Here is a 16,372-nt window from a genome sequence, read left to right as displayed (position 1 = left end):
TGAACTTGGCTCCGTATCAAATCCTGTTCAAATTTAAGCAGCATGCTCACTTTCCTAGTGACTTTCACCCAACACTTATCTTTTACAGTAAAACTATAGCTCTAAAGTAGCCTTTCATCTTTGTTGTATTATCCACAGTTTTAGTTACCTACATAATAGTGAGTCTGTACTGTTTCCATTCCTGTTCAGTATTACCAAAAGTTTTGTTTTCTTCTTTTGGCAGTGCAAAAGAAGGACACTTGATTTTGTTTCAAATTTCTTAAGATCCTCTGTGATCAGAGATATGATAATAATCACTTTACAAAAGATTCAGAACATTAATTTACATTGCTTCTGCCTTTTTCTCCCACCTCCAAGGCCATTCACCACTACACTCCTCTGACCACCGTTTTCATTATTAAGCAGCTTAGTGAGGATATTGCTCTGATGTAGAGAATGCTTTACTGGAAGCAAGTTCCAAAGAGTCTCTTTCCTCCTGTATTCAGTGTGTTAAGCACTCACTATCAGCTCTGGGATTTACCAAGAAGTCAGAAAAGTCTGTTCTCCCTTTCCATCAAAGATTAGAAAAGGTAGGGGTTTCTACAGTTACAGTGACCTGGTTGCAGGAAATCCCTTTACCAAGAATGAACTCTGCTTCACTGAAATTAGATTCTCCCCATAGCTATTTTAAAATTCTCACAATCATCCAGCCAGCATTAAAGGGAGTCCACTAGTGACTCTGGAACCACCATTTTCTGTGCTCTGTCCTTTCCCAGGAAACGGAAGGCTTTTTTTATCTGTTCTCAGCCAAGAAATATTCACTAGACTGAAAATCTACTGTATGCTTTCTGGAAAGCTGCACAGCTGGAGGTAAAAGATGAACAGCACTGAGATTTCTTTTCTAATCTTTTTCAAGTTCTGCACTGCACACTGGGGGGCCCTTGCAATATGAAAACCTATTTATTCTCCGTCTAAGATGCTGAAGGCAGTTAATATTTTTATCTTGCTATGTGTTTCATTGGTGGGATACATAAAAGGAGAAATGGAATGAATTCACATATAGTTTCAAAAAAACCCCAACCGTCTATAAATTTACAGTCCCAGGAAAGAGATAGGGCCGTCTACACATTAGTCTCTTGCTTAGTGAATAATACAAAACATGAGTACATGAGTAAAAATAAACACCAAGTCGCTGAGCTGCAGAGTAACAGTTCCAGACGTGTGCCTATGTTACCACTTTAGACCCAGCCTTTCAGAGAGAACTTCACTCAGCAGCTACATTCCACCTCAGACCATTACATGGTAACAAGATTTGCACAGCACAGTTAGGAACCAAGTATTTGGCCAGCAGGTTCTTCCTGCAGCCATGACTAAGCAGGGCTGCAGATCACATACCACAGAAACGTCTAAATGCCTAATCACATCATTTATGCCTCAAAAATTTAACTTTACTTCCTGTTTTTTGCCTCAAGAAATTGTGAGCACTGAAAGAAACCCTAAAGCCAAAGCAGACAATTCATAGATACTGCTGCACACATGTGGATGCCACACCGAGGACAACTCTCACAGCAGCAAGATCACTGTAGCTTTGCTGCTAGAAGATGGCAGCCCTGCGCTTCAGAGGTGAGCTCTTCTCTCACTGTGCTCCTCAGGCAGCTGACCTCAAAATACATGGCACAGACAGGAGGACCATGTGCAAAAGATGTCAGGTTAGAGAATGCAGAGCGTCACAGAAGAGCCCACTTCATACAGCATGGCACATGTAGAAAGATCTCATACCCACTAGAAAGCCCTGCATAAGCCTCTGGAGCCTGAAGTTTATGCAGGAATCCTGCATTTCAGCAACATCACACTGAAGTGACACAGATACAGGATACCAATCACCAAAACCTAACTCAAGCGTTATGAAGATGATTCATGAACAAAAAGTTCTGCTTAACAGTATCCACTGCTTTCTAGGATTACTGCAACAAATTGTGTTTCTCCAGACTGTAGAGCATGTTCAGTGTCATTATCCATATACATTACACAACAGTCCCCAGAAACATTAAGAACCTGCTGGTCATCCATCAAGGCAAGGAACCAGCAGTTTAACAAAAAGCATACTTGCACTTATGCAGACTACCTGACAAATTTACAGGCACACAAAGACCACCACTCTGCCCTCCACTTCCCCCAAACATTTTTTTTTTTTGCCACCCAGTTCTCAGCTATCTTAGAATGGCACACTATTTTCATGGCCATGTTGAAGTGTTCAGAATTCTTTTATTTCTCAAGATGTGTATGATTTTAGCTGTGTAACTCTTTAAACTCTTTAAGAGCTGGTCACTTGCTCAGGTGATACAGCAAATCATGTAACACTAAGCACTAAACAGCTCATGCTTGTCCCTGGTTTCACACTGGGATAACATGTCCCTGAAGTTTGGCACATGAGAGCATAATTAAAAGCAACCTTGCAGAAAATAGTATTATTTCCTAAATATCTGAAATAATTAAATATTCCTGCACAAAACAGCAAAGACCACCACCTAGAAACTTCTTTTTGAAGAGTGGACTGAGCCATCCCAGAAAGGGTTTACCATATCTAGTCATCATTGATTAAACAAGAGCTCCCCAGGGAAAACAGAGTGCTTCAAAGATGGAAAACTTAACTGGCAACAAATTCCTACTGCATCAATTTTCAAACGTCTCAGAAAACAGTAACACAGGACATCTGAAATCTTCACAGCAGTCTTCCCTCTGAACACCTCCCTTTCATTACATTGCTGCAGACAGCAAGCAAAAGAAGATCTTTCAGACTAAAACGAAATTTATTAATAGAAAAAGACCAAATATACATTATTTAAGACAAACCAGGTGGGTCAAAGTAAAATAAAGACATAAAGGTGACTGCTAGATATACAGCTGTGAGCTCCCACAGACTGTGGGCTTATTCGCACAATTGCCATTTTCTTCTCACAGCATAAAGAAAACAAACAAAAAAGCTATAAGTTCATTTATACCACCTGGAAATCTTTTGCATTTTAGAAGCCTTGATGTACCTGAGCTTGAACCCTGTATTCAACCACTCAAAACCTGTCCGTGTTTCCCCACACCCTGGAACACCCACCCCAGGCAGTACATTCCTGAAGGCAGCCCCTGAACTGCCTGACTTACAAGCAGTTGCATGAACACCACACTCATCTTCTCCACTGTTCATTTTTGCTCCTCTCTCACTCTTGCTTTCTATTCTCTCACTCAAGTTTAACCTGTAGCTGAGAGAATACATCATAGATGTGTTAGAACAATTTTAACATCATTGGAAGCACTTTCATATTTGTATGGGATGTTGATTCTGTCCCAGACATTTGTCCCCCAGTCATCAAGGCAAAAATAACTGACTATGCATAACCACATGTACAAACACTGATAGGCAAGCAGTCCTAAAGGATACTCACATAAACTACATAATTGTAATAACTTTATTCTGTAATACTTATCTTTTCCAAATTTTTCAGCCCATTACTTGTCATTCCCCTATGCCTCATCTTCTCTTCTTTTTCAGTTAGATTTTTTTTTTTTTTTAAAAGGACTTACTTCCTTGCTTACTTTGCACGTGCCAATTCCTTGACCGGGCAACCAATCAAACAGAAAAGAACAATTGTTTAATGGTTTACTTTATCAACTACAACAAAGAAGCCCCATGAACAATGCCCCAGGCTGGGTACAGGTGCCAAAACCACAAAGCTCTCTAAGAGAAGATGAGATCAGGCAATAACTGTACTCTTTCAGCTCCTCTCCAACTACTCTAAATTACATTTTTGCTTCGGAAGAATATGGTGGGAGGTTTTAGTTAATTTTAAGGGGTTTTTTTCCTCTAAATTTTAAGGTATAAATACAGTAGAAAAGCCAAAAGAGTGTTTAGGTCACATTCCCATCTTTCAAAGCTCTTATCCCCTTCATCATCTGTGATACGGTTCATGTAACCCCTGTGAGTCAGCCCTTCCTAATTACCCAGGAAGAGCAGCACAAATACCAGATGGGAAGCCCAGAATGGAAGCAAGCATACAGAGAACATCAGGAGAGGGACTTTATCTTTTAATTTCTCCCTCCCCATTTCAGTGTAAGAACTATGGGAACACACAGACTATGGGAAAATAGTGACTGTGAACAAAACAGCAGCAGAACAAAACAGCGTTGTCTTTGGTCAGCTCCAGGAGACAGCAGGTCTCCACAAGAGCACAGCTCCACCCAGACAGTGGTTATCTATGTTTGGATGCACTGCGTGGCCACACTGCCATCAAAGGAGAAATTATTAAAAGGATCAATATAATTTACTTGTGTTTTATGTTTGAGGAGAATTATTTATTATTTGGTTTATGTTATTTTTTGTTTCCCTTCAACCAATGGACCTATCACAAACAGGTTGAAAACAAGCACACCTACACACCCTCCCTGGAGCCCTGACAGCTAAAGGGGTGAGCCTCTGCCTCCTCAAGCACAGGAGACCAGTTAGATGAAGCTGGCCAGATGAGAGTTCCCTGCTGTGGGCTCAAGTTTACAATTCAAACTGACTATCTTTTGACAGATGTTAAGTTTCCACATGAAGTCGAACAACATGCTACCATGGAAAAAGGCAAGAAAAATCTTCAGCAAGGTCTTATTACAGAGCCAATGGATATGAACATTTCTCCCAGTCCTCACACGGAATTGAGGTGTTTCAGCAATTATCAGCATCCATTCCTCTCTTTAGAGCTTCCCTGCGAGCAGTCAGAACTAGATGAGATCTCTGCATGAAATGAATGAATTAATGACAAAGACTCCTCAACGTGATAGAAGATAGTGCATCGGGGGTATTAGGATCAGGCTTTAATCAGCCTCACAGCCATGTTCGAGCCACAATGGAACAAGAACAAATACCAGTGCTACACAACATCAGCTGTCCAAGGAGTTGGGTCCCCACCCAAAATAAAACTAAAGAACAATGCAAAGATTAAATGGGTTAATTCTCTTCCTCTATCAAGAGAAAAGTAATCGTTTCTGCTCTCTATTTAAAGCTATTCATAAACAAAGATACAACACATTCATCTGTAGAAACTACCATTCAGGTCAGAGAAAATCCTTTTTAAACGTTAACAAGTTACACCTCTTCAGCACTTCCTATAAAATAAATATTACCTCTAAAATGAAGGTAGTATTGTAAAGAAAACAAAGAGCTACAGGAGGCATATCCCACTGAATTTGTGCAGTAACTTCCTGGCAGGTATTTCTGACCCAAGAGACTTTCTGATCCAATACCTACCACAAAAGGTTTTTTCCTTTTTCAGGTGTTAGCTAGAAGAGATCACTGTTCTTCTAATTTAAGATGGTTTCTCTAGAACAAGTTCACTTTCCACTCAATTTTCTTCCCTGAAAAGAAACACCTTAATGGCAAACTGCAGTGGCAAAGAATTTTATGTGTGTAATACCTCTGGAGGGACCAGAGTTCAAATCTTTACGGAACCAAACTAACAGGGCTGTCTATAGGAGATGCAGACACTTCAGAGGGACACTCAAACTCACCACCTTCACTTTCCCCTTCGAGTGAAATCCCAAGAAATTGAAGAAACCTGCGATCCATATGCCAGCTGCTTATCCAAACGCCAGCACACACAGACCTTGCTGAGCAGACCCTTTACTTGCACTCAGCTATCGAGCATCTAAGGTGCTGTCTGCACTTCCACATCAGTGAGTATCCCCAACATACTGTCACTGTATCTGATGGCTGCTGGTAGAATCAAAGGAGGCTCCTCTTCTGAGGTCAGAGATCATGATATGGGCAAAAATGAATGAAGAGGAAAGGCCAGTGGTGGATTTGGACATGGTTGCAACAAATACATAGCACAGTGCTTACACAGTGGAAAAGCAAAAAAGGCCCCAACACCCTATGCTATCATCTCACTAGTTCCTATACGTTGAAGGCTGCACCCCACTCCCACACGGCAGAGTCCTTTAGCTGATGGGCTCAGGTGAGACAAGTAGAAAACAGCTAGAAATAACACTGCCAAGTGATTAAAAGAGAACTGGTTATAAATTCAAACACCATTTTGATTCATTAATCTCCAACAGCTAAAGACAAACCTAAGGCAAAATCAACATGATTGTAGACTAAGCACTCGTATCCTGGGGCTATTTTTCAGCCTGCTGAGAGAGAAAGAGCTGATCAAACCCACACACTTCATTGCGAGCAGCCAGATCAGTGCTGCTTCAGCAAGCCTGCAGTTAGTTCCCATTAACTAACTTGTTTTAGAAGCTGGTAACACCATCATTAACCTTAGCTTCAATTTGAAGTGAAACCTGTCCACCTCCTGATGGTACTGTACCTGCCCTACAAGCCAGTGCAGTTTATCTCAAGTCTTTTGGTGGTGGTCTCCTGGTGATGAGCTGTGACTGATTTCCTATTAAGGGGCACAAACCTTGTTCCAGACTTCCCTGGGAAAGCAGCAGAGCAGAGGTACTCTTTTGCTGGCTCAGCATGCAGTGGCCAGTTGAAATCCTACAAGGCGACTGCAGGGAAGCCAGGAGCCCACTGCAACTGGCCACAGGAGGAGCCAAGAGCCAGCAGCAGCGAGCCAGCCGAGAAAGACACAGAGCAACTCCACAGTGCCAGGGTCGTGCCCGCCAAGGCAAGCCTAGTGCTTCAGCAGCAACAGCCTGGACCAACTTAAAACAGGAATGGTTTCTGTATTCACATTCCTGAGTAGCTTGTTAGGTTACCAATACCAACACTCTGCAGAATTATGTCCCTTCAGTAAATTGATGAGATTCAAAGATAAAGGAAAAACACAAAACCACAAACAAACTAAAAGAAAGCCTTCAACCACCATTTTCTTAAATCCACCCATTTGAAATCTGTCTTCAGCAACCCCACCTTCTGATGTTCACTGTTATCTCTTACCATACACCTGCCCACATAATGCGATAGACCAGTAAATCTTGAGAACACTTACTACAAAAGGCAGCTTTCCAGTATTGAATTTCATGTTACTTTTAGCTGATATTCTTCAGGGCCTACGTGCATATACATGAATTACTGCTGACAAAAATCTCTTTCTAGTGAAATAGAGTACATGACACAGATAAGATCCGCCACATTTGTAAGAAAAGGCCAAAGTTTGAAGAAAATAATTTTGAAAAATATTTCTTTCTTCCAGGGATAATAGTAGAATGTCACAGCAATATTTTCTCTGTAGCAATTTCACCTTTCAGTCAGATTTTGTATGTTGATGCAGAAAGGTTCAGGTACAGTAGTTGGTACAGAACTTTTAATGCATATACAAAAAATTCCTCAAAACTGCCTTCAAAAAAACTGTTTAAAATTTCACTCTCCTTTAATCATTACATTTTAATATTCAAACATAATTAAAGTCATCAAGCACTTCGCCAAATAAAATACAATAAAAATCCTTCTGGAAAAAATTTTTCTATTTAATGGCTTGCAGCACATAATTCATCTGAGAAAAAGCTACAAGTTAAGAAAACGACAGACTAAAATATCACCCTTTTTCCATTCACAGCAGCACATTGCTTATTGTTAGCATTGTTGTATGACTCCAGCAACACACTCCCTCATAAATATCAGCCCCTCGGAGACACCCCACTTAGTAAAGGAACTATCTCAAACAAACACAACCAACAGTGCCAGAAGGTCAGCTGACAGATGGGACGGGTGTTAAAGCCCAGATCTGAGCATATAATCTTCCCCATACCCCTAAAATACAGAGTTCAGCCTGTGACACAGGCATCATCAAAATATTTACCTGCGGTAATATTAGTGTGCATCCCTCTATGGGTAAGACCTGATCCTACAGAGCTAATAGTCGTACTCGCCCCATCAGAAAACCTTCAAGCTATCTCGCCAATATAGCAGCTCGAAGTACTTCACCAGGATTCGCATTCACCGACGCGGTTACAGGTGCCTGCGTGCAGCTGGGACAGGCAGACACGCACACCCAGCTGTACACATTTCATAGGGCACACAACTGCAGGAGGAGAATAACAGCAGAGAAACTGTAGACAGAGGTTAGAAGCTTTCTTAAACTAATTGATATACTGGAAAAGGATGCAAGTGTCTGGGTGCACTGTAAACCAATGTAAATCCAGACTGCTGTCTCTCATCCCACCTCTCCCCTCCACAGCTGTGTCTGTGGCTCTGCTTCTCCCTGCATCTCCAGCAGCGTTAGGAGCCTGCACATACTCCAGCAGTCAGGAAACCCGTCTAGCTCAGCACCAAGTCAGCACAGACGCCCAGCCAAAGGAGAAATACCACCTCAGCCTGGGTTAGACCCACTTAATCGCCACAGAACTACTCTACGAAAATACAGTTTAAGTAAGCGAGAAGGATCTGATCTGTATAAGGTACAGGATTTACCTTGGGGATACCGAAAGAAACCATCTCTTCCTTCTCTCTCCTCACAACTCTTCCCTTGGGTCAATATTTCTGACCACATAGCTACATCATCAGACACTTGAACTGACTTATTGAGCCAAAAATTGACACAACAAAAGCTTAAATTTAAAAGATAAACAATTTACAGGAATTGCACACTGAGCAGAAAGCTCGTTAGCCCACAGGAGTTTGTAAGGTGGGAAGAATAGGCCAAGATTGCCATCTTCTACTGAAAAGGGACAGGTATTCACAAGCAAATATCCCCTGTGGCACACAGGGGCAGCACCTGAAAAGGGGTAACTAATGATGAGAGCAAAGTCTATATCGAGTACATAAACAAGTTCTTTTAGCCAGGAATAAATATTTAGACTGTTGAATTTTAGAAATTTATCAAACTCATGCTCACCCAGAAGTGTTTTCTAAAACACGTCACCCTACAGACAAGATTAAAATACGAGGTGCACAGACTATAACATATGAAAACACACAGTCTGTGTATTTATCTTTAAAAAGCACATCTCCATAAAATCAGTAATGCCTTCTAACAGACTGAAAGTACTCAGGTATCACCTCATTTATATTACAGAGAATATTTATTCCTTTGGAACATACGAGCAATTTATAAAACTAAGCAAACAAACCCAAAACACCCCCTCACCCCATATGACTCTAAGAACACAGATTTCACTTTTTCAACATCCTATTACCAAAAATCCAGAATAAGAATTTATTGACACCAGTTTGATGCAGATAAGCAGACACTTCTTTACTGACGGCCGGACCTGTAGGGGAGTGCTCTCACCAACAACACGTACCAGGCACCAGAATCATACACCTTATACAGAACTCACTCACACATATTCATTAACATACAATTTATAAGAAATCATTAACATATTCTCCTCCTCTTTCCGATTCTGCGCAGTAAAGGTTAGAAATGTCTAGAGATGGCTCTGGGGTGTAATGTGAGTAGGTGGTCTGTGAGTTGGGGGTCGCCATCTCCCCCAACCAGAATTACCTTTTGCTTAATGACACCGTTTTCTTGGCAGACACTTGCAAGCTGTTACAGTTACTTCCCTCAGTTCCCATTAATCCTGGACCCTGACAACTACTTGCATTCTTCTAGTCCTAGGTATGTACTATAAATCAGTTCACAAATCATCTTGTGTTCTGTTACCTAGGTTCTAACCGTTCCTACTAGATAACTCTGACCAATCCCTTCGGCCTTGGTACAGGGCTGTACAGGGGATTTTAGAGTAGCAGTCAGTTGCTAGATTCAAAGTGCAATAAATGTAAATAAATTATTTTTACTAAAATATATCTTAATTCTATACTCATATTAAAACCAAACACAATTTAATTTCAGTTGATAATAAAATCAGTTACATCCTCATCAGAAGAATCGTCACTTGATGAAATGATGGCTTTTGATTTGATCTTTCCTTTCAATGAAGGTGGCAGACGTTCTGGTTTGGGCTGTATAGAGGAAAAACAAAGGGTTGCTTGTTCATGCGGCTGGTTAATGCATGGAGCCCAAACACAGAAACGTATTCAGAAAACCAGACATGATTTTGAAGAATTTTCCATTTACTATCACTTAATTCCGGATGGCTTCAGAAATATCCTTTTCATCCTTGAAGTAGCAATAGCAACAGGGGAGGGGGATGAAAGCTCGCTCAAAGCAGTTTGCTACAAGAAGTTTTGTTGTAATTTTTAACATTAATAAATCTCTCTTGACTAGAGAAATGCTGAACTCCAAACTCATATTTAGAAAGTGATGCAGTTGTTCAGGGTTTAACTTACAGCCTTCTTCTTCTCTGCTTTGGGTGGACAGCGTCGTTTTTAGGTCTTGGACCGTTTTCACGTTCTTCACTGTCACTCCTCTCATCCACCTTCTGGGGTCTTAAACAGAAACATTTTATATGAAGTAAAGCATAACATTGCAAAACAACTTAACACATTCAAAAAACATCAGTCTCAAGAAATGTCTGGTTTATCAAGGGTTACTCACTTCTTTTGCAGAGTGCCTGTATGAGAATATACTTAAAAGCCATACTATTTCTCCAGGAATTCTAACATTAAAGTCTCAATTACCTCCTCCTCTTCTTTCTCTCTTCCCCATCTTGTTCACTACCACTGCCCTTCCTCTTCTTTTTCTTTCTAGACACGGGCAGCTCTTCATCACTGTCATCACTGACAAACTCATCAAATTCCTCTGCTCCTTTTTTGGAATGCTATAATACATAAAAGCCCCACAATATAGCCTATTATTCACCTTCCAGTTCAAAAGGTACCAGAAAATAAGTCAAAATGGAAACTTTATCACCTCAAAACATTTTTGAAGATAGAAAAATACAGACCTTCTTGTGCCAACTTTCCCATAATCTCTAGATAAATACAATTTTGAAATGGATCATAAATTTGCACATAATGAAATAACCCTCTTCTGTTGTTTTAGCAATTGAATAGAACAGATTTTGGTGATGCCACCATGCTTGGAACTTTTAAGTACTTCCTTCCAGTTTTTACATTTTAATACTAAACCTGTGCAATTTCACTTAGTGGAGCCTAGGAGCTTGAAATTAAAAACTTGCTACTGCAAGAGACCATACATCAAAAAGGGACAATGAAGGACATTAAAAAAGAAAACAATTTGTTCTACCCTGCCTCTGCCACCACCACGTTTTTTCTTCTTTGATCCTTCTACTTCACCAGGGAAGAACATCAGAATATTCTTGGTTTTCTCCACATATTGAGCTCTTTGTTCCAGACGTTTTTTCTGTTCTTTTTCTCTTAAGCGCTTCTCTTCCTGAAACAGAAAGAAAACTAACTATTGAATTAGTGGTGATTATAATTGCAGGCATATAAATTATTTGCTGACAAGAAACTGAAAAACTGATTTGTAACCGTCTATGTCACAGCAGAAGGTCCACGTGGCAAAAGGAAGTTTTCTACAAGCCTGTGGTATAGGAGGGAAAAGTCTGAAAGAACTGTTGCACCAAGTGCTTCCTCATCCAGCCTGTCAGTACAGAAATCTGACAGCAGACCTTCTGGGGCACCAATTCTATTTCAATATAAAAATAAAAATCCATTTTTGAGGCTATGGGGAAGAAGGAGTGAGTACCACCTATTAGCTATAAGATTTTCCGCTAGCACTTACTAGAACTACAAAAAATAGCTACTGGACATTTTATCAGTAACAGCAGGTACTGCCACAGAGGAACAGGAGCATATACAACGTTGACATGCACGCTTTTTAAAAATGAAGTAGACGTTTTAAAAAAAATAGTATACAGAATGTAACAGAACAAAACCTGTTCTTTAAGTAGTTTTTGGCAAAAAAGCTCCTTTTCTTGCTCTTGCTTTGCACGCAGCTCCCTCTCTTCTTCATCCTGCTGGCCTGCCCGAGCCACGTGATACCGGGCTTGACGCAGTAAGTCAGAGCATCGCCTGTAACATGCAACGTTTTCAAGTAAAGGAAGGTGGCAGACACATACTACGAGAAGAAACAGTTTTATGGAGGGCCTGCATCACACTATGTTCATATCACCATCAAAGAAAACAGATCTACTTGAAATAGCAAAATAGAAGAGTAGTACAGACTTCTGAGTAAACTAAAGCACGAGTAAGCGAGGCGCTTTCAATACCCTCTTAGCTCATGTTACAGTGACATCTCTTTTAAGATTAAAATTTTCTTCTCTGTATGAAGTGCTTTATTTAAGATGTGCAGCGCATGATGGCCAACAGATGTTGTTTGTGTATGGCTATGAAAATCTTAGAAGAATATACAATAAATGAAACTGATTTCAATAGGCTTGTGTATCAGCTCATTACCCTGAGAAAAAGTTAAAGCAGACTAGACTCTGCAAAACAAGTTTTTCATGTTTTAATAACTGACCAATGCTATTCACCCATGAACTAGCTCACAAAAATCTCATTCAACGCAAACTCGTTGTTAGGTTGTTGTGTTTGAAGTCAAAACAGGGAGCACCAGAGATGTTTAAATGAATGTCACTTCACTCTCAGTGATGGAAAAGTTGCCATTAAAACAGCTAAAGCTTTGCAGGCTCCAGCTAATAGCAGATACCACACGCTTAGTTTTAGACTGCACAAAAGTGTTAGAAAACACTAAGAAAGGAAAAGAATGAAACAGTAGCAGGGAGTAACCCTTCACTTGTATTTCTCCTGTTCTAAGACATTGTCAGTTTAAATTTTGGAACCCAGTTTTCGTAAGAAAAACAAGACAAAAATATTCCACTTGGTCTCTAATGAAGGATACATTTGTGGTCTTAGGGTTTTGGTTTTTTTTGTTTGTTTGTTTGTTTGTTTGTTTGTTTTTAACCTGGCTACTGTAGCAGCAAGTGCCAAGTCAAATCTAATCACCTACTTTACTCAAGTAACTAAAGTACCTGGAGGAAAAACCAACAAAACTAAGCAAATATGGCATTACTTATATATTTACTGTCATTTTGCCTTAAACCAAAGCATTTACTCCTGAATTACAATCTTCTCAAACTCAACAGATGAGTACATCTCACCAGTTTTGGCTGTGTGCAGCCCCTTTGAATACAACAGTAGAAAGGTACATTCAGAGTTCTCCAAATTTAAAACATTCTCAGACCCCTCTAGAACAGAACAAACCCCCTGCAAAATTCTAAAGAGACTTCTAAGATTTCATTTACTGCTCCTAGCAGTAAGTACATTGCTGATGCCAGCAGATTTATTCCTTGTCTGTCACAGCTTAACTGCTTGAATCCAGCATCAGGAAAGGAAGGAAAACTCATGTTTTAAAAGACCTTCCAGAACACCCTCCTGGAACCTAGTTGTCTGACAGGCCCTCACGAATACAACAAACCTTCAAGTCGATGGGCAAGCTGTGATGATCAGTGTCTTGAAAACAGTTTCTTCAATTAATTTAAAGAAAACGACTTCCTAACTTAATGTAGTAGACAGTCCTGATCAAGTCACCATTCCCAGCTGAAAGCACTGATGGCTCGGGGGTCCCCCTGTAGGATGATGTCCAGGGCAGTCATGGCAGGTCAGCCAGATATGTGAAAGCATGACTGGTCTTCCATAAATTGGAGAGTATGGATATGCTGATTTTCAGTCTTGAGTAGTGGGGTATGGGTAGAATGAAGTGCTTCAGTCTTGAATGGCAGCGTTGGCACAGGGGCCTGAACAGATTTCAGCCTGTGCCAGGACCACATTTAATGACCCCATTTAGAATTTGACCAGGAATCTTCTACTGAAAGCCAGTTTGGGAAGAAAATCCCATGGGGTTTTGGTGAATCATAGCCGGTGTGGTATTCCCATCTCCTCCAGAGCACAACTTCTCCAGCCAGCCAGACAGCACTTTCTGGCCACATTAACCCAGCTGGAATAATCACGATAATGACCAGCACTGTGGGAGACTGAATTCTGCTTTTCTGGTGATAGAAATCAGAACGGACTCTCCCAAGTTTGGTAGTATTAACAATGTCAAACTGATGGAAGCTGGGTCAAAATCAGTTTGTGCTTCTCCACTGAAAGTGTGAACAGAGGCAAGCAAGGAGTCCTGACCTTACAGGAGCACTGGCTCATGCAGAGCTGGCTGAACTTTATGCTTGGGATGGGTGTGAGGTTTATAGCTCTGAAAAGTCGCCTTCTCTTAATGCTCATCCCAAACATGACCCAACACTTACTATTTTTAGAGTCTTGCTCTCAAATGAGTTTGCCTAGGGACAGCCTCCTGGGGATTCAATTAAACTCTGGAATAAAATAAACACTCTCCCTTAGCAAGGGCTTGAATGCTAAGCAGAGTCATTATTTGAACAAAGTAGGGCTGTAAGTTTCAGTGTTTAAATGTCCTCTATTTTCATCAGCTAGGGGTTAGAGACAAGTGAAGATGGAAAAAACCTGTTCATTCACTCAGCTCATCCACTCCCATAGCCTTTCCACTATTTCTATGAAGTGATCAAAACACTTTAAGGGCATTTCCTTTGGAAACAGTTCTACATTTTAGTGACTGAATTTGAAGTCACTGAAACAGCTCCTGTCATTTTTCAGATGATAAACCAACTGTGTTTGTATGGGCAATGCAGTGACACCGAGATCTGGGCTGCAGTGCTGTTTGTCTGTTGAGTGACCTTAGGTAAGTGCATGTCTTTGTTTTTCCTCTAATTAAATACTTGCTTGATGGATTGTGATCCAACAGTCATCCCATGCACCAAGTCTCTTAGATGCTTCTATCCAGATTTGTGTTTTTTTCCCGGAGAAGGGGTTGTCTCAGCATGTGTAGAGATTGGGTGAGCAATACTCCGAAAGTGGAGGAATTCACATCTTACCCCAGATTGGTTTGGAGCACCAGATTTAGACTTTGGGGAGAAAGAAGTTCCCTAAGATGTGCTTGACAGTGTCCAGTGCACTGCAGCTGCAGCTTATTAAGTTTCCTCAAAATCTCATCAGGAATTCTGGTCTGGTGCAATTTCTGGATGTTTCCGATTCACCTGAGCTGGGTTTGCAGCTGGTCAGCAGGTACTAATACAGGCCAAAAACAACTGTCACTCTTTGAAGACTTCTAGGAGCAATCTAAACAGCAGTGCCTGTGCACTTGGTGATTAAATCCAGTGCACACGCTGGAATCAGCAGTGCCCATTCAAGGTTGCAGCTGGTTGAATGAGAACGGAATTTAGCTCCCAGGCTTTTGTTTTGGTCACCCTCTTACCTTAATCTCTATTCCCAGCCTTAGGCATCACTGAGAGCCCAGAGCACTGTACTGCCTAGGAGCTGGGCTGGGCCTGGAGTAATTTTTCCTCATTCATGTTTTCCTGTTTATTTTAGAGGTCTGAGTGACAGCACGCTGTGAACATGTTGTGTACAGAAATAAAGGCAATACTAAATAATGGATCACCTATTTTTTTCACTTCTCTTGTATTATAAAAATTTGTTAGCAGTTTCCCTTTTAAAGCAAGAATTTTGGGACTCCTCATGGATGAACTCAAGGGATACATCATGCCCTGGTGTCAGCAGTGATGCAATTAGAGGGAAGATTCCCAGCAGGATGAAGAGCAAACCAAGTTGGAGAGTGGAGAGGAGATGACAGCCCAGCAGCCTCTCACACCTTCAGTGAGATTCTGCACTCCTGTCCGCTAAATGGGTGTTGGCACTGAGGAATAAGTCTGGAAGAAGCATCTTGGCATTCTGAAAATACAGCCTCACTCCTCTCCTTTCACACTACAGTGGCTTTGCTACCCATGTGGAAGAGCAAGCTCTGGTCCTTGTACCCAGACTGGTGTATCCAGCCAGCCCCAGGGTTCAGGCCCCAAAATTCCCTGTCCTGAGGTCAGTGTCCTGCTTCCCTCACCAGTGTAACGAGTTGGTCCATGCTGTGCTGGGTCTCGGGGACTGAACAGCTGCTTAGCGTGGGAGACTGGAGTCCTGGAGTAAAGCACACAGGGAACCAGTTGGATGGTGTAGATGTGCCCACTGCTATGCAGACCTTCAAGGCCAGAGGGGAGTGGTCAGTTGACTTGGAATGTATCTCCATTCTTTGGTATCTAAAAGACAAATAAAAACCATGAACCACTCTTTCCAGACCCTTTTTATATTCAATGGAGAGAAACAAGGTCCTCCAGGTGATTCACTGGACCTGGCTTAGCAGCACGTTTTGGGAAGAGATGACTCACTTTTCTCTCCCCTGACTATCAAAGGTGCATAGGGCGAGTAGATGAGTCTGAGACATCTGACTTGTAGACATCTGAAGTCAGAGCTCCTGCCTGCCCTTTTAAAGAACATGGAGGCTTTACTTCCAGGCAAAGACCCATCCTGGGGCTGAAGATGTCAGCCTCCACTGGCAGTTTACTGCAAGATCCACCCCTCTCCATGTGAAATACAACATGCTTCCCAACTTCGCTTAGAATTTAAATGCAATGGGAAGCTTCATCTCTCCACACGTGCCTGTTTCATTCCATCCCTCTCCTTTGGCAGAAGCAGGCTGTTAGCCGAGAT

At 41.3% G+C, this 16,372-nt stretch overlaps 1 protein-coding gene across 1 annotated transcript in view; it reads right to left on the bottom strand.

Annotated features, from left to right (window-relative positions):
- Positions 1-9,748: 9,748 nt before the first annotated feature.
- LOC141961815 (RNA polymerase-associated protein CTR9 homolog) overlaps positions 9,749-16,372 on the bottom strand; it is a 68,405-nt gene continuing 61,781 nt past the window's right edge. The window contains 8 exon segments of the mRNA XM_074909152.1: positions 9,749-9,862; positions 10,190-10,228; positions 10,231-10,288; positions 10,481-10,620; positions 11,049-11,195; positions 11,701-11,836; positions 12,729-12,764; positions 12,766-12,795. Of these exon segments, the coding sequence (XP_074765253.1) occupies positions 9,749-9,862; positions 10,190-10,228; positions 10,231-10,288; positions 10,481-10,620; positions 11,049-11,195; positions 11,701-11,836; positions 12,729-12,764; positions 12,766-12,795 (700 nt within the window).

Source organism: Athene noctua, chromosome 6 (assembly GCF_965140245.1).
Source record: "Athene noctua chromosome 6, bAthNoc1.hap1.1, whole genome shotgun sequence".
NCBI classification, from domain to species: domain Eukaryota; kingdom Metazoa; phylum Chordata; class Aves; order Strigiformes; family Strigidae; genus Athene; species Athene noctua.
This window is presented reverse-complemented; position numbering and strand designations above follow the sequence as displayed.